Raw genomic sequence first — 21313 nt, forward strand, 5'->3', positions numbered from 1 at the left:
TGCTGGTGTCTGCTCCTAAAGGTAGAAACTGTATTATTCCAGAACTACATCCTGCTGGCATGTACATCGGTAACATCTGTCCTTATTGAGTGATGAAGCCACAAATCAATGTATTAGAATAAGCAGACAAGGGAATAAATATAAATAAAATAAATACATAAATGAAAAGAAGATAAAAATAAATCAGTATATACAGGGAGTGCAGAATTATTAGGCAAGTTGTATTTCTGAGGAATAATGTTATTATTAAACAACAACCATGTTGTCAATGAACCCAAAAAACTCATTAATATCAAAGCTGAATGTTCTTGGAAGTAGTTTTTAGTTTGTTTTTAGTTTTAGCTATTTTAGGGGGATATCTGTGTGTGCAGGTGACTATTACTGTGCAGAATTATTAGGCAACTTAACAAAAAACAAATATATACCCATTTCAATTATCTTGGACGCGTGTGATGGAGCATTGTCCTGCATGGAAATCATGTTTTTCTTGAAGGATGCAGACTTCTTCCTGTACCACTGCTTGAAGAAGGTGTCTTCCAGAAACTGGCAGTAGGACTGGGAGTTGAGCTTGACTCCATCCTCAACCTGAAAAGGCCCCACAAGCTCATCTTTGATGATACCAGCCCAAACCAGTACTCCACCTCCACCTTGCTGGCGTCTGAGTGGGACTGGAGCTCTCTGCCCTTTACCAATCCAGCCACGGGCCCATCCATCTGGCCCATCAAGACTCACTCTCATTTCATCAGTCCATAAAACCTTAGAAAAACCAGTCTTGAGATATTTCTTGGCCCAGTCTTGACGTTTCAGCTTGTGTGTCTTGTTCAGTGGTGGTCGTCTTTCAGCCTTTCTTACCTTGGCCATGTCTCTGAGTATTGCACACCTTGTGCTTTTGGGCACTCCAGTGATGTTGCAGCTCTGAAATATGGCCAAACTGGTGGCAAGTGGGATCTTGGCAGCTGCACGCTTGACTTTTCTCAGTTCATGGGCAGTTATTTTGCGCCTTGGTTTTTCCACACGCTTCTTGCGACCCTGTTGACTATTTTGAATGAAACGCTTGATTGTTCGATGATCACGCTTCAGAAGCTTTGCAATTTTGAGACTGCTGCATCCCTCTGCAAGATATCTCACTATTTTTGACTTTTCTGAGCCTGTCAAGTCCTTCTTTTGACCCATTTTGCCAAAGGAAAGGACGTTGCCTAATAATTATGCACACCTGATATAGGGTGTTGATGTCATTAGACCACACCCCTTCTCATTACAGAGATGCACATCACCTAATATGCTTCATTGGTAGTAGGCTTTCGAGCCTATACAGCTTGGAGTGAGACAACATGCATGAAGAGGATGATGTGGACAAAATACTCATTTGCCTAATAATTCTGCACTCCCTGTATATTAAATATTTTAATATACAGATATACAATGAATAAGATTAACAAAATTAAAAGATTAAGAGTGACCAACAGCTGACTACCAGCTGACTCTGCTACGTCTTTGAAAAAAGTGTGTTTTTAAAAGTGATTTAAAGATTTCAGGTGTTGGGGCCGGACTAACACGGGGAGGCAGTTTTCTCCATAATTCGAGCGAATGCTCGGTCTCGGTGTTTCAGTCTCGACATGGGGACAGCAAGGAGCGACTGGTCAGTTGATCTGAGAGACCTTTGTGGAGTGTATCGGTGTCGAAGGTCTGACAGGTAAGAAGGAGCCAGGTCATTTAAAACTTCAAAAGCAAACAATAAAATTTTGTAAAGAAAATGGACAAACAGCCAGTGTAAGGAGGCAGGAGCAGGGCTAAAGTGCTCACGTCAGCAGGCGAGCAGCAGCATTCTGGACGCGCGATAGTGAAGCCTGATCAGTACCAACATGAAGTGCATTACAATAATCCAGGCGAGTGGTCACAGATGCATGTAAAAGGTTTGACTTCAGAGAGCTGCCTCAGCTGAAAAAAGCTTTTTCTCACCACTGTATTTACCCGTTTGTCCATTTCAAGAGCTGTGTCCATTTTTACTCCGAGGTTGGTGACAATTGGTTTGACACAGGATGTAAGAGGACCCAGGTCAGATGGAGGGACACCAGGTCCACTCGGCCCAAATATAATGACCTCGGTCTTCTTTTCATTAAAATTTAAAACATTGAGAGCCAGCCATGCTCTGATATCCTTGAGACAGTCTAAAATAGGCCTGAGGGGGTCGTTGTGTTTCAGGGGGAGATAAATCACAAAAATGAAAAGAGACTTCATGCTTTTTAATAATATGGCCAAGGAGAAGTAAATAAATGCTCAAAAGAAGGGGCCCAAGGATGGATCCTTGAGGTACACCACATGGGAGGGGGGCGGAAGATGGGGGGCCGAGTGATTGTCGGGTTTTTCTCTGTACGTATTATTGTCGGGTCTACCTTACAATATAAAGCGCCTTGAGGCGACTTTTGTTGTGATTTTGTGCTGCATAAATAAAAATGAATTGTTAAACTCCAGCATCTGTGTGAACTTTAAGCTGGTTCATGAGGGTCAAAGGTCGAACGCATTCTGAAAAGTTGGAAAGAGCTGAAATCTGACTGAAGGTTTCTGTATGTGTGTGTCTGTGTGTGTCTGTGTGTGCGTTGCTGTAACAGATTAACCGTCACTTCCTCTCGTGCCGTCGTGCTTCTGCTTTTTAAGAAATCCTGGACAGAGGAGATTCGTCACCGTCTGCAGGGCAGAAGTTTGTGGACGCCTCAGAGCTTCAGCTCACAGAGAGGAGAAAGACTGGAAACAACGTGGGCTGCTGGGAGAGGTGAAAACGCACAAACAGGATTTTTATTTCCAAATAAACAAATAGGAAATATCTAAAAGGGTGCAGCTGAAATGAGTCCTGTCCTGTTTGTCAGTGTCTGCTGTGTACACAGGGCTGAGCAGCCCACCCCGAACCACTGGACACCAGTGCCAGTGTACACCAGTGCCACTGGACACTAGTGACACTGGTGTCCAGTGGCACTGGTCTGGCATCGAGGGCGTGGAAGACAGCAGTGATGAGACGGGGGGCTGTTTCCTGGTTCCAGGTTGGCAGAGTCTTTGTAAACACGCTGTTCAGATATGTTGACATGAACATTTGCACAGACACAGAGAGGAATGGTCACATGATCACACGATCTACTGCTCGCACGCTGCAGGATTGTAGGAATGAGAGGAAGAAGAGGCGAGGACAGAGCCGGCGTGGCTATGGAGCTGTAACCAGCACAGAGCTGGTCCTGAGGATCAGCATCGATCTCCGAGCCTTCGTTCTGTTCGCACGGCTGCCCAGGAACAGCACGTCCTTCTGCTTCCTGCGCTCTGAGACAAACAGCAGCACGGATATTTCTGAACACCGAGCGTCACGTCCAGCTTCCTCTCATGGCGGGGCTGCTGCGACGTCATTGGTCAGAGATTCTCCCGGGATCGTTTTGTTAAACATAACAAACCGTAAATCAGAGCCGGCCTTTCCTCCCTGTGGGTCTGAAGGAAAAGCAGACCCACAGGGAGCGAGTTACTCTGAGGCCCAACAGTGCGGCTTAGCCAGGTTAACCGGCTGCAGGTGAGCCTCAGGTCACCTGTTACACCTGAGAGCTGCTCACCAATCATCGTCAGCTCCTCTGTGTGAACAGAAACATTAAATGGTAAATGGCCTGTATTTGTATAGCGCTTTACTAGACCCTAAGGACCCCAAAGAGCTTTACATATCCAGTCATCCACACACTGGTGATGGCAGCTACAGTGTAGCCAGAGGCGAGGCTGCCGGACACTGGCGCCACCGGGCCCTCTGACCACCACCAGTAGGCAACGGGTGAAGCGTCTTGCCCAAGGACACAACGACCGAGGCTGTCCGAGCCGGGGCTCGAACCAGCAACCTTCCAATTACAAGGCGAACTCCCAACTCTTGAGCCACGATCGCCCGTGCAGCATTAAATTAAAATTAAAGCAGCAAACACACACCTGCTCACTGCCAGTACTGAGCACGCAACAACATGAGTCATGCTTACCTGTACACATGTACACCTGCATGCAGGTATTACCATGGAAACAGAGCTGTTTGACAGCAGTGTCTTACAGTCTCAGTAAGTCATCAGGCAGAGATGGCCAAAGCACAGACTTTGTGTACTGAAGCAGACATACAGATACCTGGCTTATAATACTCCAGTAAAACTTTAAGTACTGAAGTAACTTTTTACTCAAGTAAAAGTGAAAAAGTACCAGTTCTGAAATGTACTCGCAGTAAGGAAGTAAAAGCAGCTCCCTGAAGAACAATTCTACTTAGCATGTTTGTACAAAGGAACCTGGTGCTGCAGTAATATAATCATCAAAGCATCTGAGTATATGAGAATAGTAATGTTATTCAAATGTACTCAGCTTGAACCTGTTCTGCAGCACACCTGCAGGGACGCAGAAATAAATGTGCTGTCAGCACACGGCAGAGGGGGACTTTACCTCCACACCTGAACAGGAGCATGAGTCTGGGGTCAGCAGGTGGAGGAACACTGAGATGTGTGGAGTGTCTCAGTGTGGGGAAGACATGACAGCTCACGTGAACTTCTAATGTGATCAGCTGACCTGCTGCTCTTTGTGGATTACACACCTGGATTCATCCAGATGTCAGCAGATGTTTCACAGCTGATCCTCCACATGATACTACTCTGTTTATGTTAGACAGCCACTGTGCAGCAGTCACACTGTTCATCCTGCACTAACCTGCAGCCTTTAAATAACAGTCAGTCTGCAGGTTTCATCACTCTGACCAAACCTGACTGAACCAGCAGCAGAAGATCAAACTACGCTTCATGTTTGATAAACTCTTTTTCTCTCCTGCACTCCTTATTGTGTCGTACATGTCATTGTCTTTCTTTATGCCACCTGTTCTGACCGGTCTCCCCGATGTGGCGTCTGTGTGATGTACGGGCGGAAGAGGTCCTATTTCTCTGGCTGTTACGTCCTGCACAGCTCTCTCTCTCAGTGCACTCAGAGACCAGTTTACCATCAAATCTGTTTTCTGCATTATTCTCTGCTGCTGTGTTCAGTGCTGTCGGCCTCTGACAGCAAAGCCTCATCTCTGCTGTTCACACTGAACACACTGAATTTTAAGCTTATCTGCTATAAAAAGCCTTCATGTGTTTCTGCTTTAGCCTCAGTGACTTTGACACAAAGGCCTCTGCTGTGATGCTCACACCTCTGATCAAGTCTCACAGTGTCAGCTTGGTTTTATACACAGACACAAAATATGGAGATGAACTGATAACTGATCAGAATTAGAATATTTCTGACTGACTGAGTGAAAACTGAATCTATTATAGACACCAGTGACGATACCCAGGCCTACCACACACACACAGACACACACACACACGCACGCACGCACACACACACACACTGGTTTTAGTTCAGTGTTAGTTCACACACATTGGTTAGATTTGGTGACCTGTAATAACCGTGGACAAGAAGTCAACAGCTCGGTGAGGGGAGGAGTCAAAAACACACGTGGACCCTCAGTACCTAAAACCTTTTTGAAACATGAGTGAGTGACAGGTGGGAGCGGACGACAGGAAACACCCACGCGATGATTCAGGTAAACATCGTCACGTGGGCAGAAGGTGGGTTCAGGAAGTGTTACCTGTGAATAATCCTGAAACATCCCGGATTAGCGGGAACTTCTGTGCTCACATCCAAACTTCCCGCATTGACTCACGCTCTGTGAGGTCAGAGCGCGAGCCCCGCTGTGTCTGTGACGCAGCAGCACCGAATAAGTTCCGTCAGATGTGACGGAATGACCGGAAAACCCCGCGCGGAAGCATAAAAACGAGAAAGCGGCTGGAATGAAAGTTCAGAGAGAGTCCGAGGAGCTGCACGGCAGACACGCACCGAAACAGGGACACCCACGGACCCGCAGACATGAACGCGTTCACAGGTAAGAGCATGCGCCGTGACGCAGGAGGGGCCGCTAAACTCTGCAGAAATACGCACGGAGCTTGGTAGAAGAGTCGGGTCACTTTAAAAAAGTGAGCTCCAGAGCCTCACTTGAGCCTCACCTGAGCCCCAGTCCGGCTCAGGTGAGGCTCAGGTGACGGGGGCGGACGGGGGTCTGTATGGAGGGTCATTAGTGCCAAACAAGTTAGAAGGAGCTGGAGGAAGTGCAGTCCTGAGAATCACACCTGCAGACACTGTATGTGTGTGCGCACAGGTGTGATCTTGGTGTGACGGTGGATCACAGGACCGCTTTAAATATTCGGATAGCTCGCAAAGTTTTCACGTGTCATGCAGCTGAGACACGGAACCAGCAGAGGGCGTGAAGGCCCTGCGCCTGTTTATGTGAGTGACAGTATAAGTAGGCCTACCTGCATCAGTACCTTCAGCCGCTCCGCTGACTCTGTCCTCCTCCGGGTTGTTCTGGTCCAGCTCAGAGGTCCGGGCTGCTGAAGGTTCAGGAATAGTTGAAGCAGAACCACTGTCAGGCTTGCAGATTAAATAAAACATAAAGTGTGTTCAGAGTCCCTGAAGCTGTTTTCATACGAATCCAGGAAACTGTGAAAAAGTTTGTTTATAAGCTTTAATCAATAACTCCCCAAAAGTTCATTGATGATTGATCATCAGAGTGTGAGGGTGCAGAGGCAGAAACAAATGAGTAAACATCATAGTTCTGGCTGTCAGCCGCTTTTTAAGATTTTAATGATTAATTAGCTCTTAATGAATAATTAATGATTAATTAATGCTTTATTAACATCGTCACATCTGATTGGACCACAGTTTTTTCTTTCTGTGCTTGGTATCAGAGATTATCTTGTGGTGCTGTTGGCTCTTCTCAGGGGTCACTCTCTTTGTTTTTCCAGTTGTTGCCCTGCTGCACTGCTGCCTGTTAGCAGCGCTGGTTCAATCGGCTCCCGTCAGCTCGCCGTCCAACCCGTCGCAGACGTTCAAAGAGGCGGTCGAGCGAGTGATGAGGCTGGTGGAGAAAATCCGGAAAGACGTCCGCTCCGTGCACGGCAGCATCATCAACATTGACGTACGCACACGCCCGTCTATATCACGGCGCAGCCGGACCACCGTGTGCTGTCACGCTTTGCAAAAGCTGCAGTAAACTGCAGTGCCAGCAGGGGGCGATATGTTATTACTAGCCAACATTGTTAACACATTTACTTGGAAGGCGTGTTAGCCATCAATCCTGGAATAGAAGAAATCTGGAACGTACGTCATAGCTTCCTTGGTCACTAGCGGCTCCCCCACCCCCTGGTGGAACTGCAGCTTACTGCAGCTTCTGCATGCTTGTCCACTTCAGGTTTGTGAAGCATGACCGCACACAATGGGCAGGTGTGTCTTTTAAACGGTTTGCCGTGGTACTGGGTTCAACTTGCTGCTCCTTCTTCTTCTTGAGCTAATAGATGTTTACTGTCCTCCTCAGGGTTTTACCCTCGACCCCTCCAGTCAGACCGGAGAGCTGGAGATGAAGAGGATAAACCTGGGAATCCCTGACCCCCCCATCCTCAAAGAGCTGTCCGAACAGTTCACAGCGGTCAGTCTCCAGCTCGGGTGGTGCCGTGGGTGGTATTGGGGAGTTCTTTGGTTCCTTTGGGCTCATTAATGGTTTCAGTTGGTCCTTGAATGCAATTGGGAGGGTTTAGTGATGTCATAGAGGGCTCTGGGAGTGCATGTGCTTTGGTCATGGGGGAGGTTCGGGAGGCTATTGACAGTTTTTTGGTTCCTTTACTGCCCATTAAAGAATTACTGAATCGCTCCAGGTGTTTGTGTAGTGGTCGAGTCTGTTCTGGTGATGTAATGTGATGGGTTTGTGTTTCCCTGCAGGACATGTGTGTGAGCCGTATGCTGGCGGGCGGGCGGCTGTACCAGGGGCTGCTGGTAGATTTGTCTCGCAGACTGGGGGGACTGGAGGCCCTGAGTGCTGAACTGAGAGACCTGGTGACCCACATCAACCAGGTAACACACACACCGGCTGAGAGCGTGCACTTCCTGTTGTCTGCAGTTGTAACCCTTCACAGTGGAACGTGTCCACTTTCTTGCCACCCTATGACATCACTTCCTCAGAACTTGTGCTTGTTTTGAAACAGGAAGTTCTCGGCTTTATTCAAGTTGTTGGGTCTTTGCTGTGTGTTTCAGATGAAGGATGCGGCTCAGCTGAGCAGTGACTCTTTGGATCAGAGCAGCCTGGACTTGACTTTGAATCTCCATGGCAACTACGATGTCCAGGTGGCAGCCCACCTGACGCTGTGCCAGCTGCTCGAGTTCTGTCACGACCTGATCCGCAGCCTCAGAAACATGGCCGAAACACAGATGGCTCGTGGGACGCGCTAAGCCCCGCCCACTGCAGGATCAGAGCTGCTAGCACGATTCAGGGGAGAGACTTTATCGATCGTGGAGTTGTTGACACTGTTTGTCTCATCATCATCACCTCCTGACGAGCGCCCGCCTCCGTGATGCAGCGGGACTAAAGACTGATAGATGACACACAGGAAGTTTATCTCTCGTCTTCAGCAGCTTCAGGATCAGCCAACACGTTTTATTGTGAAGGCGGCCTGTTGGAGCTCCGTTTCCTGCTTTGTGTGTCGCAGCACGTCGAAGCGCTCTATCGTCCCGGGATCAGCTGGGAACACACAGCAGGAATGTGATGAATGTGTGCCCGATGATTCTGGTGCAGAAGAAGAAGAAGGAGCTGGCTGCAGGTCCAGACCTGCTTCACGCCCGAGGTTATTCTCACCTGCAGACGCTGGAGAAGGAAAAAACAGCGTCATCATCTGAACCCGAACTCCACAGCCGATCGACTTCTGTCCCGTTTCAGTTCTAATCAGCTTCAGTGAAACATCTGGAGCGTTCACCACAAACTCTCAGGGCCATTTTTTACTGTTCACTGTACAGAAAACAATCAAATCAAGTTTGAAACGTGTCTTAATGAGGTCACTTCCTGCTGTTATTACTTTAGAGTAAAAGCTCCTTCAGTTGAACCTGATGGTACAGCTTTTATTTTGAAGCCGCAGCAGGAAATGACCTGGCAAGAGAAAGTCATAATGTTGTCATGTTTTTATTCATAAATATTTATTATTTTTTATTTAATTGTTTTTAAAAAGCAATATCTTGTTCTTTGTGTTTATTTATAATATTTTTATTTATTGATTATATTTATTGACTATTTATTGCTTTTTTTTAACTTCCTGTTTGTGTTGTCAGTATTAAATCTGCAAAATGTTTTCAAGGACATTTTTTATCCTGCTGATTTTTGTGATTCGCTTCATTTCTTGACGCTTTCGTTTTTACTCATTGACGTTTGTTTGTTTTTATTGTTTATGTTTGAGAACTAAAAATAATATTCCTACCTGCTGATCTCTGTCGCCACGTTAGAGATCAGCAGGTATGATGTCAGTTCTGCAGAAAATAGCATCAACATTCCTCAGAGCTCCGTGGGGAGAGGAGGAGGGTCTGAAGTCCCGGATGAGCATCAATAATAAATAATAAATATTGTTACACAAAACTTTATTCTTTAGTTTTCTTTTGAATGTTGAATTCAGTTTTTTATATTAATAAGTGATTGTTTTGATCTTTGGTCTTTGACCCTGCAGCGAGTCTGCAGCTGAGAGAATAAAGACTCCGAGTTTCCTCTCATTCGTTCATGTGCAGCTTGTTCCTGAAAGCAGGAAATGAAGCTCCAGCTGCTCAGACTGAACAAGGAAATGAAGCTCCAGCTGCTCAGACTGAACATCCATGTGATCATGTGATCATGCATGCACGCTTTCAGTTCAATGCAATTTTATTCATACAGCATCAAATCACAACAACAGTTGCCCCAAGGTGCTTTATATTGTAAGGCAGATCCTACAATAACGCATACAAAGAAAACACAACAAAACAAATGAGCAAGAACTTTTGTGACAGTGGGAAGGAAAAACTCCCTTTGAACAGAAAAAACCTCCACAATCAGAGATTAATTATAACTAATGATTCAGTGCAGAGAGGTCAATTAACACTCATTGCATCATGGGAATCCTCAAGCAGCCTACGTCTATTGCAGCATAACTAAGGGAGGATTCAGGGTCACCTGGTCCAGCCCTAACTATATGCTTTAGCAAAAAGGAAAGTTTGAAGCCTAATCTTGAAAGTAGAGATAGTGTCTGTCTCCTGAATCCAAACTGGAAGCTGGTTCCACAGAAGAGGGGCCTGAAAACTGAAGGCTCTTTATGTGCATTCACTCTTATCTGACTTCCAGGGATAGGAAGCCTTTATGTTTCCGTTTAAAGTGTCACAGCTCTGACATGTTTAGCCGCATGTTCTCCTTAAATTGCTGGCTGTTTGAGTGGTGTCCCAGAAACGATGTGGGCTTCATAGATAATTGGCAAACCTTCTGGAGGAAACCTGGTCTTGTTAGGAGAGACGGCATCCATCCCACTTTGGATGGAGCAGCTCTCATTTCTAGAAATATGGACAAATTTATTTAACCCCCCAAAATATGACTATCCAGAGTTGGGACCAGGAAGCAGAGTTGCAGTCTTACACGCCTCTCTGCAGCTTCTCTCCATAGAGACTGTGTCAGCTCCCAAACAGACAAAAAACAAACTAAAAACCAGCAACAAACAACTTAAACATAAACAATCACAAAGAAAGAACAATAAAGTATCCACATCTGAACCAAAGAGTAAAACAGTGAAATGTGGATTATTAAGTATTAGGTCTCTCTCCTCCAAGTCTCTGTTAGTACATGACTTAATAATTGATCAACAAATTGATTTACTCTGCCTTACAGAAACCTGGTTGCAGCAGGATGATTATGTTAGTTTAAATGAATCAACACCCCCGAGTCATTCTAACTACCAGAAACCTCGAAGCACAGGCCGAGGGGTCGGTGTGGCAGCAATTTTTCACACCAGCCTATTAATCAACCAAAGACCCAGACAGACTTTTAATTCATTTGAAAGCCTGATGCTTAGCCTCGTCCACCCCAGCTGTGAAACTCAGAAACCAGTCTTACTTGTTATCATCTATCGTCCACCTGGGCCTTACACAGAGTTTCTGTCTGATTTCTCAGACTTTATATCTAATTTAGTTCTGAGCTCAGATAAAATAATTATTGTGGGTGATTTTAACATCCATGTAGATGCTAAAAATGACAGCCTCAACATGGCATTTAATCTGTTATTAGACTCAATTGGCTTCTCTCAAAATGTAAAAGAACCCACCCACCACTTTAATCACACTCTAGATCTTGTTTTAACATATGGCATAGAAACTGAACATTTAACAGTGTTTCCTGAAAACCCTCTGCTGTCTGATCATTTCCTGATAACATTTACATTTACAATAATTGATTACACAGCGGTGGAGAGTAGACTTTATCACAGTAGATGTCTTTCTGAAAGCGCTGTAACTAAGTTTAAGAATATAATCCACCCACTGTTATCATCTTCAATGCCCTGTACCAACACAGAGCAGCTATCTGAACGCTGCTCCAACAGAGGTCGATTATCTTGTTAATAATTTCACCTCCTCACTACGTACGACTCTGGATACTGTAGCTCCTTGAAAACTAAGGTCTCTAATCAGAAGTACCTGACTCCGTGGTATAATTCTCAAACACGTAGCCTAAAGCAGATGACTCATAATCTGGAGAGGAAATGGCGTGTCACAAATTTAGAGGATCATCATTTAGCCTGGAGAAATAGTTTGCTGCTTTATAAGAAAGCCCTCCACAAAGCCAGAACATCTTACTATTCATCACTGATTGAAGAAAATAAGAACAACCCCAGGTTTCTCTTCAGCTCTGTAGCCAGGCTGACAAACAGTCAGAGCTCTTTTGAGCCAACCATCCCTTTAACGTTAACTAGTAATGACTTCATGAACTTCTTCACGAATAAAATTTTAATCATTAGAGAAAAAATGACCAATAATCATCCCACAGATGTAATATTATCTACAGCTACTCTTAGTACCATTGATGTTAAGTTAGACTCTTTTTCTCCAATTGATCTTTCAAATTCAAATTCAAATTCAAATTTTATTTGTCACGTACACAGTCATACACAGTACGATATGTAGTGAAATGCTTGGACAACTGCTCGTGACCTAAAGAAAACAAAAAAGGAAAAGGCTATGAATAAGATAGGAAATAAATATGAAAAATTAAAAAGGGTAAATTTAACTAGGAAGGAATAAAATATAAATTAAGGTTAAAAATGAAATAACTGTACAACACAAATTAGAATGAAGGGTAAATTTAACTGGGAAGAATAAGATAAAATATATAAATTAAAGTTGAAAATAAAATAACTGTACAACAAAATACACAATATAGAACTATATAAGAATGTATGAAGAAATCTAAATCTAAATAAATATATACACAATAACAGCAGCTGTACAAGTATTAACCGGAAATGAAGAATATAGTGACCAGTGTTGTGCAAAACCAAAGTCCAGAAAGTCCAGTGTGTGTGTAAGAACCATATGTGTGGGTCAGTACTGTGTGGTGGTGTGATTGAGAGACCGTATCGCCTGCGGGAAGAAGCTCCTCCTCAGTCTCTCTGTGTTGGTCTTCAGGGAGCGGAATCGCTTTCCTGACCTCAACAGAGAGAACAGTCTGTTGTTGGGATGGCTGAGGTCCTTCACCATCTTCCTGGCCTTGGTCCAGCACCGCCTGCTGTAGCTTGAGTGCAGGTCAGGGAGCTCGGAGCGGATGGTGCGCTCAGCTGACCGCACAACCCTCTGTAGAGCTCGTCTGTCCTGCATGGTGCTGTTCCCGAACCAGGTTAAGATGTTTCCCGCCAGGATGCTCTCTATGGTGCACGAGTAAAAGTTCCTGAGCACCTTGGAGGGCAGTTGGAAGTCTCTCAAGCGTCTGAGGTGGTAGAGACGCTGTCGGGCCTTTTTCACCACGGTGTTGATGTGACAGGACCATGACAGGTCCTGCGTGATGTGAACTCCGAGGTATTTGAAGCTGTCCACTCTCTCCACTGGGCACTCGTTGATGACGGGGGTCTGGTAGTTCCTCTCCTGCTTAGTGCTGAAGTCCACTATCAGCTCCTTTGTCTTACTGACGTTTAGAAGGAGGTTGTTCCTCTGGCACCAGTTCTCCAGATTCCTAATCTCCTTCAGGTAGGCCGTCTCGTTGTTATCAGAGATCAGGCCCACCACGACGGTGTCGTCAGCAAACTTGATGATGGTGGTGGAGCTGGTAGTGGCCACACAGTCATATGTGTACAAAGAGTACAGCAGGGGGCTCAGAACACACCCCTGGGGGGCTCCAGTGCTGAGAGTGGTGGAGGCTGAGACATGTCCGCCCATCCTTACTGCCTGTGGTCTGCCAGTTAGGAAGTTGGAGATCCACTGACACATAGATGAGCTGAGTCCCAGATGCTCCAGCTTGGTGGTGAGTGTGGAGGGAATTATGGTGTTAAATGCAGAGCTGTAGTCTATGAAGAGCATTTTAACATAATTCCCCCTTCTAGTGTCCAAGTGAGTGAGTGATGTGTGGAGGAGATGAGAGATGGCATCGTCTGTGGAACGATTTGGACGGTAAGCGAACTGTAGTGGGTCCAGTGTGTCTGGTAGTGAAGAAATGATGAAGTCTCTGACCAGGCGTTCAAAGCACTTCATCACTACTGAGGTGAGGGCTACAGGGCGATAGTCGATGAGTCATTCAGGCCCCTCTTCTGTGGAACCAGCTTCCAGTTTGGATTCAGGAGACACTATCTCTACTTTCAAGATTAGGCTTCAAACTTTCCTTTTTGCTAAAGCATATAGTTAGGGCTGGACCAGGTGACCCTGAATCCTCCCTTAGTTATGCTGGAATAGACGTAGGCTGCCGGGCATTCCCATGATGCATTGAGTTTTTCCTTTCCAGTCACCTTTCTCACTCACTATGTGTTAACAGACCTCTGCATTGAATCATATCTGTTATTAACTCATTCAATGCCAGCCATTGGCAGTGAATGAGTTAAACCCATTGACTCATTCACTGCAATTGACGGCTATAGACGTCAATGGCAGTGAATGAGTCAACCTCTGTCTCTCTTCCACAGCATGTCTTTATCCTGTCTTCCTTCTCTCACACCAACCAATCACAGCAGATGGCCCCGCCCCTCCCTGAGCCTGGTTCTGCTGGAGGTTTCTTCCTGTTAAAAGGGAGTTTTTCCTTCCCACTGTTGCCAAAGTGCTTTCTTATAGGGGGTCATATGATTGTTGGGTTTTTCTCTGTATCTATGAAGCGCCTTGAGGCGACTTTTGTTGTGATTTGGCGCTATATAAATAAAATTGAATTGAATTGAATAAACTCGGCCGTCTGCTCCTTGCTATCTAAAATATATCAGGACACTGGAGTAAACTCTCGACCGTCTCACACTTCTGCTTAATCAGTTTTTTGTTTGACGTTTATTCAGCTGTGTGAAAACCACCCGGGAGATAAATAAAGTTTTATTTTATCTAATATAATCTAATCTAATAACTTTAATCTCAGCCAAACCAATTTACTCACAAACAAATAAAACACTGAAAAAAGCCAAACAACATCATTTTAATGTTGTCTAAGTGACTTATATATTACGTTTAACCTGAGTAGCGCTGTGAAAGTCCGCGCTGTGCCAATGATGATGTGCCGGGAGTTGTGCCGTTCTCTGCGGCTTCAGTGACCCTCGAGCTGCCGGCTAGCTATCGAGCTGGTGGGTAACAGACGTCTCCGAAAACGTCGGAGCACTTTTGCAAATGTGCGACATCTTGATAAACCGAGCAGATATTTGATGTTTACACAGCTACTTTCTGCCTGAAAATATGTTAAAAGTTTATTTTGTGACCCAGAAAGATTAATAAGAGTAATTTTAAAACTTAGTAGCGGCCGCCATTGCCGGAAACTGGAGTTTTGCTGGGCCGCGCTATGAATTCTGGGATATGGTGGGCCACGAAGGACACACCCGACGCATCCTTCAAATTCGGGGAAAAGGAGGACGCATTTGTTGGCTGCATTCACAGGAGTCTACGAATTTGGACAGCCTTTGGCGCGTCGCTATGACGTAATTGTCTACAAATGCGGCCTCACGAGGATGCAGCCCATGAATTTGGACACGACCACTCACCCACTCACCGCGTCCCTCCTGGCTCACAGCTTCTTCTTCTTCTTGGTTGGCAACCAATGTTAAGGTGCATTACCAACCCCTGGCTTACAGCTCAGTGGACATTTAGATGAGAAAATATATATTTGACACATTTAAGGAAAATACTAATAAAATTAAATAAAAATAAATAAATAAATGTACCCCTTAGAATTTTTTTGCTCTTTTTTTCTCTATAAAATTGTTGTTTTCTTTTAGAATCACTCATCTTAGGAGTAGGATTTACATTAACATTGAAACAAATTAAGTTTGAGTTAAAATGTACATTTTTTGCAATCTCTGGTCAACTGACTCAGTGACTGAAATGACTCAAGAAACCGATTCACTTTGGTGAGTGACATTAAAACTCGATTCAGTAAAAAGAATTGAATTTACCATCACTATTCTGGGCGTTCCTGGAAGCCACTACTGCCGTGTGGTCCGACTGTGCTGCCCAGTGGCGGAGCTGGGCGGGCTTACTGGGCTTAAGCCCGGGGTCTTTTGGAGTGTAATTTTTTCATAGTTAGATGCCTGGCTGACAACTGTATAAAACAAAAACTACACACAATATTTGAAGCACATAGTGCACACTGTGGGAATTTACGACTGCGTGTAAATCCCCCCCTTATATTGGTATGATCCAGCACTAAGCGACTGAGCGAGGGGGCGGGTCAGCTGCTGCCTGCGAGCGCGCTGTTGGAGAAACGGAGAGAGGCAGACAGAGGAGAGCTTAAGTTTGACCAGTTACCAAAGCAAATCATTCATGCTGTACAAATAATGTAAATATGACGGTGCATCACGAAAGATTGATGTCAAACTGATCACTTGACCCATATTACGTTACTCGTTCGTCAAGTGAATCAACAAATGGCGAAATGAAAAGCCGAACAACAACAATGCTGTTTCTTTAGAGAGTCTTAGCTTACATGTGTGTTTATTTCATATTTTCAGTTGTTTCCCTCCACGGCTAAATAAATCAGTAATGTACTGATATACAAGAATGGACATAAGGGGCGTCTTTCAAAGAAACAACTCAGGTAGATGTTATTTTATATATTACATATATATATATATATATATATATATATATATATATATATATATATATATATATATATATATATATATATATATATATATATATATATATATATATATATATAACACCCAGCACGCCCCTGCGGGCGGTTTATCCTTCAAGCTCGGGTCCTCTACCAGAGGCCTGGGAGCTTGAGGGTCCTGCGCAGTATCTTAGCTGTTCCCAGGACTGCGCTCTTCTGGACAGAGATCTCCGATGTTGTTCCCGGGATCTGCTGGAGCCACTCGCCTATCTTGGGAGTCACCGCACCTAGTGCTCCGATTACCACGGGGACCACCGTTACCTTCACCCTCCACATCCTCTCGAGCTCTTCTCTGAGCCCTTGGTATTTCTCCAGCTTCTCGTGTTCCTTCTTCCTGATATTGCTGTCATTCGGAACCGCTACATCGATCACTACGGCCGTCTTCTTCTGTTTGTCTACCACCACTATGTCCGGTTGGTTAGCCACCACCATTTTGTCCGTCTGTATCTGGAAGTCCCACAGGATCTTAGCTCGGTCATTCTCCACCACCCTTGGGGGCATCTCCCATTTTGACCTCGGGACTTCCAGGTTATACTCGGCACAGATGTTCCTGTACACTATGCCGGCCACTTGGTTATGGCGTTCCATGTATGCCCTGCCTGCTAGCATCTTGCACCCTGCTGTTATGTGCTGGATTGTCTCTGGGGCATCTTTACACAGCCTGGGGTCTTGCCTGGTGTGATAGACCCCAGCCTCTATGGATCTTGTACTCAGAGCTTGTTCTTGTGCTGCCATGATTAGTGCCTCTGTGCTGTCTTTCAGTCCAGCTTTGTCCAGCCACTGGTAGGATTTCTGGATATCAGCCACCTCCTCTATCTGCCGGTGGTACATACCGTGCAGGGGCCTGTCCTTCCATGATGGTTCCTCGTCTCCCTTCTCTTTCTTGGGTTTCTGCTGCCTGAGGTATTCACTGAGCACTCGGTCAGTTGGGGCCATCTTCCCAATGTATTCTTGGATGTTCGTTGTCTCATCCTGGACTGTGGTGCTGACACTCACCAGTCCCCGGCCCCCTTCCTTCCGCTTAGCGTACAGCCTCAGGGTGCTGGACTTGGGGTGAAACCCTCCATGCATGGTAAGGAGCTTTCTTGTCTTTATGTCAGTGGCTTCTATCTCCTCCTTTGGCCAGCCTATTACCCCAGCAGGGTACCTGATCACGGGGAGGGCGTACGTGTTGATGGCCCGGATCTTGTTCTTACCATTCAGCTGACTCCTCAGGACTTGCCTGACCCTCTGCAGGTACTTGGTGGTTGCAGCTTTTCTAGCGGCCTCTTCATGGTTCCCATTCGCCTGCGGGATCCCCAGGTACTTGTAACTGTCCTCTATGTCTGCAATGTTGCCTTCTGGTAGTTCAATCCCCTCAGTTCTGACTACCTTCCCTCTCTTTGTTACCATCCGACTACACTTCTCCAGTCCGAACGACATTCCAATGTCATTGCTGTATAGCCTGGTAGTGTGGATCAGTGAATCGATGTCTCGTTCACTCTTGGCATACAGCTTGATGTCATCCATGTACAGGAGGTGGCTGACAACTGCTCCGTTCCGTAGTCGGTATCCGTAGCCAGTCTTGTTAATGATCTCACTGAGGGGGTTCAGGCCTATGCAGAACAGCAGTGGGGACAGAGCATCTCCTTGGTAGATCCCACACTTGATGGTGACTTGTGCTATGGGCTTGGAGTTGGCCTCTAGTGTTGTACGCCACATCCCCATTGAGTTCCTGATGAAGGCTCTTAGGGTCCCATTGATCTTGTACAATTCTAGGCATTCCAGTATCCAGCTGTGGGGCATTGAGTCATAGGCCTTCTTGTAATCAATCCAGGCAGTGCACAGGTTGGTCAGTCTGGTCTTGCAGTCTCGGCTGACTGTTCTGTCTACCAGTAGCTGGTGTTTTGCGCCTCTGGTATTCTTGCCAATTCCTTTCTGTGTCCCGCTCATGTATTGACCCATGTGCCTGTTCATCTTAGCCGATATGATGCCTGACAGGAGCTTCCATGTAGTACTGAGGCAGGTTATTGGTCGGTAGTTGGAGGGGACCGGTCCCTTCTTGGGGTCCTTGGGGATCAGGACCGTCCGACCTTCGGTTAGCCATTCCGGGTGTCTCTCGTTAACTAGCAGCTGGTTCATTTGTGCTGCCAGACGCTCGTGGAGTGCAGTCAGCTTCTTCAGCCAGTAGGCGTGAACCATGTCGGGCCCTGGTGCTGTCCAACTCTTCATACTGGAGACCCTTTCTTGGATATCTGCCACTGTGATGGTTACTGGACCCTGTTTAGGGAGGTCGCTGTGGTCTGCCCTCAGATCCTCTAGCCACTGAGCATTGCCGTTATGGGTTGCATCCTTCTCCCATATGCTCTTCCAGTATTGCTCCGTCTCCAGCCTTGGTGGTGCTGTTCTCTTATTGTTCCCTTGCCACTGAGAGTACACCTTTGCTGGTTCTGTGGAGAACAGCTGGTTTATTCTCCTGCCTTCTATCTCTCTTATGTACCTCCTCAAGCGGCTGGCCAAGGCTGTGAGTCTTTGCTTGGCAGTTTCCAAGGCCTCAGGTATGGACAGCTTGCTGTATTTCTTAGGCACCTTATTTGTCGCACCTTTCTGCAACTCCGTTAGTTGGCTAACCTCCCTCCGTGCTACTTTGATCTTGCCCTCTAGCCTCCTTCTCCATGGAGGGTACTGCCCCTTGTCGCTGTTCAACTTGTAGCCAAGCATCTCACTGATCACTGCTGCCATATTGTAGATCAGCTTGTTAGTGTCGGTAATCGTGGTTGTATATATGTATATATATGTATATATATATATATATATATATATATATATATATATATATATATCATCTAGCAGACCTTCTGAGGGCACTTCACGTAATATGGGTCAATACATGAGCGGGACACAGAAAGGAATTGGCAAGAATACCAGAGGCGCAAAACACCAGCTACTGGTAGACAGAACAGTCAGCCGAGACTGCAAGACCAGACTGACCAACCTGTGCCCTGCCTGGATTGATTACAAGAAGATCGGAGATCTCTGTCCAGAAGAGCGCAGTCCTGGGAACAGCTAAGATACTGCACAGGACCCTCAAGCTCCCAGGCCTCTGGTAGAGGACCTGAGCTTGAAGGATAAACCGCCCGCAGGGGCGTGCTGGGTGTTTTTTATATGCTTTGTATGTTCAGTATATTTCTATGCAAAACAAGAGGAACTTCAACACACAGCAGTATATTTACACTTTATGGAAAACACAAAAACATTTTTTTTACTGTTAAACATCAATTTAGAGTAAACTTGTTTTGTTTTGGATAAATAAATATTGAATATTCTGAGCTGAAGAAGCTTCTGATTGGTTCGTAGAGTCCATGTGAGTAAACTGGTGGCACAACTGTGGATGCATATAAGGCAAAACACAGAGGCTGTTTCTGTGACATGGGAACATCAAGAGATGTCAACAAAACACCAGGAACAGAACTGTGGAGCTCCATAAGTGTGGCTCAGTTTGAATACAATTTGGTGCCATTTACAATTAAGAGATACAGATAGTTTCTCTCTTTACTCTTAAAGTTAACAAATATGTTTTTATATTAATCTAAAAAATAAACATTTAGTCTGATTTGATGTTACAATTAAAAAAGTGTTTTTATCTGAAGAGTTTGTAAATATCTGTATAACTGTATATTTGATGATTGTCAGCACAAAGAGGGAGAGAGAGGAACAGAGATGAACAAGAGCAGGTGAGACACACGTGTTAGTCACATGGTTGTTTACCAGAAGTATCACCGTATCACAGGTCCTCATGTATCTCGTACCCAGTGTTTATTTTTAGGTTTGTTATTTTTCAAATTCTGTATTTATTAAGTTATGCAGCTTGTTTGCACAACAAGGCTAAATAATTATATAAACTTTTCTCAATCTAAATAGTGGACTTTGGTAGAATTAAAAAATAAGTGTAGTGCAGGTCTATGATGATTTTTAGTGCTGCTATCATCTAGTTCTGATTCTGGTTCTGTCTTGGTTAAGTCCTCAGTAGTCCTGATTTTGAACTGTTGTAGTCCTGATTTATTTCCGGATCAGTTCTGGGTCTGGTTGAATTGGGGTTTAGTCCTCGTGTCTTGATACAGCCCCGACTTTGTTCTTTCTTGCTGCTTAATTAAAAAACTAGTTTAAGGTGTCCTGCACATGTGATATATATTTTTCCCTATATGAAGTCATTCTTTTTTGAACAAAACTCAAAACAGAGCCAATTAATCTTTCAGTCATTTCAACCCCCCCCCAAATCCCACATGCATACTACCCTTTAGGGCTAAGCCCCGGGTGTATCAAATGTCTGCCTCCACCTCTGGTGCTGCCCCCTGCTGGACGGTGTGATACTTTGTATTCTGGGTTTGTGGTTGTTTTTCACCGACTGAAGGAAAATAAATTTTCTTGCATGCATTTTTCTTATATTCTTATTTGTTTTGATGCTTTAACCCTGCATCGTGGCTCCAGCTGTGAATCTCGTCAGAAAGAAAACAAAGCAACGCTGTAAAAGTTTCACAGATTTATTTATTGAAACAAACATTTTAACAGAGACTGTGAGAGGTCAGAAATATCTCCAGAGGTTAAGAATCTGACTCGACCAGCGTCGGGACGTTTGACCCTCTCTGACACAAACGCTTCCACCTGTGTAAAGCGAAGATTCGACGATGTTTTTTTCTGTCAGAGATTCCAGGTGGAAAACAAGCTGTGAGAGGATTGTGGGAAATATCCAAACACCTGTCAGACCTCACACACCTGAACACAGAACCTTTGAGCTAAAGTCATTACAACAAACAGAGAAACCACAAAAACTGTTCACAGAGCAGCACCGACACGCCGCCTCGGGCTGAGACTCCACGGCCCAGAAACAAAACAGAAAACCTGCTGTGACACTCATTTCAGAGAAAAAGCACACCTTGTATAATGTTTGGCTTGCAGAAGAAGAATCACCAGAGGGAATCAGAGCAGCTGCGTGTAGGAACCTGCTGAGTTAATGATCTGTCAGCGTTCCTGCCAGCCGATCACAGATGATGAGTTTAAACATCAAATGGAGGAAAATAGATGAAAACCACTTTGTGGCAAATGAAACACTGTGCCATCATCACCTGAAATATTTCATAA

At 45.1% G+C, this 21313-nt stretch overlaps 1 protein-coding gene and 1 pseudogene across 1 annotated transcript; both read left to right on the top strand.

The window, feature by feature from the left end:
- The first annotated feature begins 5798 nt into the window (after positions 1-5798).
- On the top strand, positions 5799-9470 carry LOC146712115 (uncharacterized). The gene is made up of 5 exons (XM_085455263.1): positions 5799-5908; positions 6828-7000; positions 7397-7507; positions 7798-7929; positions 8110-9470. Exons 1-5 carry the CDS (start codon positions 5893-5895, stop codon positions 8302-8304), a joined length of 627 nt encoding a protein of 208 aa, XP_085311389.1. The 5' UTR covers positions 5799-5892; the 3' UTR covers positions 8305-9470.
- On the top strand, positions 8633-15308 carry LOC146712116 (uncharacterized; annotated as a pseudogene).
- The last annotated feature ends 6005 nt before the right edge of the window (positions 15309-21313 follow it).

The sequence above is a fragment of the Copadichromis virginalis genome, linkage group LG4 (genome assembly GCF_057382275.1).
Source record: "Copadichromis virginalis isolate Kocher_CV1m ecotype Utaka linkage group LG4, C_Virginalis_male_GT1.1, whole genome shotgun sequence".
NCBI lineage: Eukaryota > Metazoa > Chordata > Actinopteri > Cichliformes > Cichlidae > Copadichromis > Copadichromis virginalis.

What these genes read in the sequence shown, in the direction of transcription:
- LOC146712115 (XM_085455263.1), top strand. An exon ending in GCAGCATCATCAACATTGAC is followed by an intron (nt 7,001 to 7,396) that starts GTACGCACACGC and finishes TGTCCTCCTCAG; the next exon opens with GGTTTTACCCTCGACCCCTC. An exon ending in TGTCCGAACAGTTCACAGCG is followed by an intron (nt 7,508 to 7,797) that starts GTCAGTCTCCAG and finishes GTTTCCCTGCAG; the next exon opens with GACATGTGTGTGAGCCGTAT.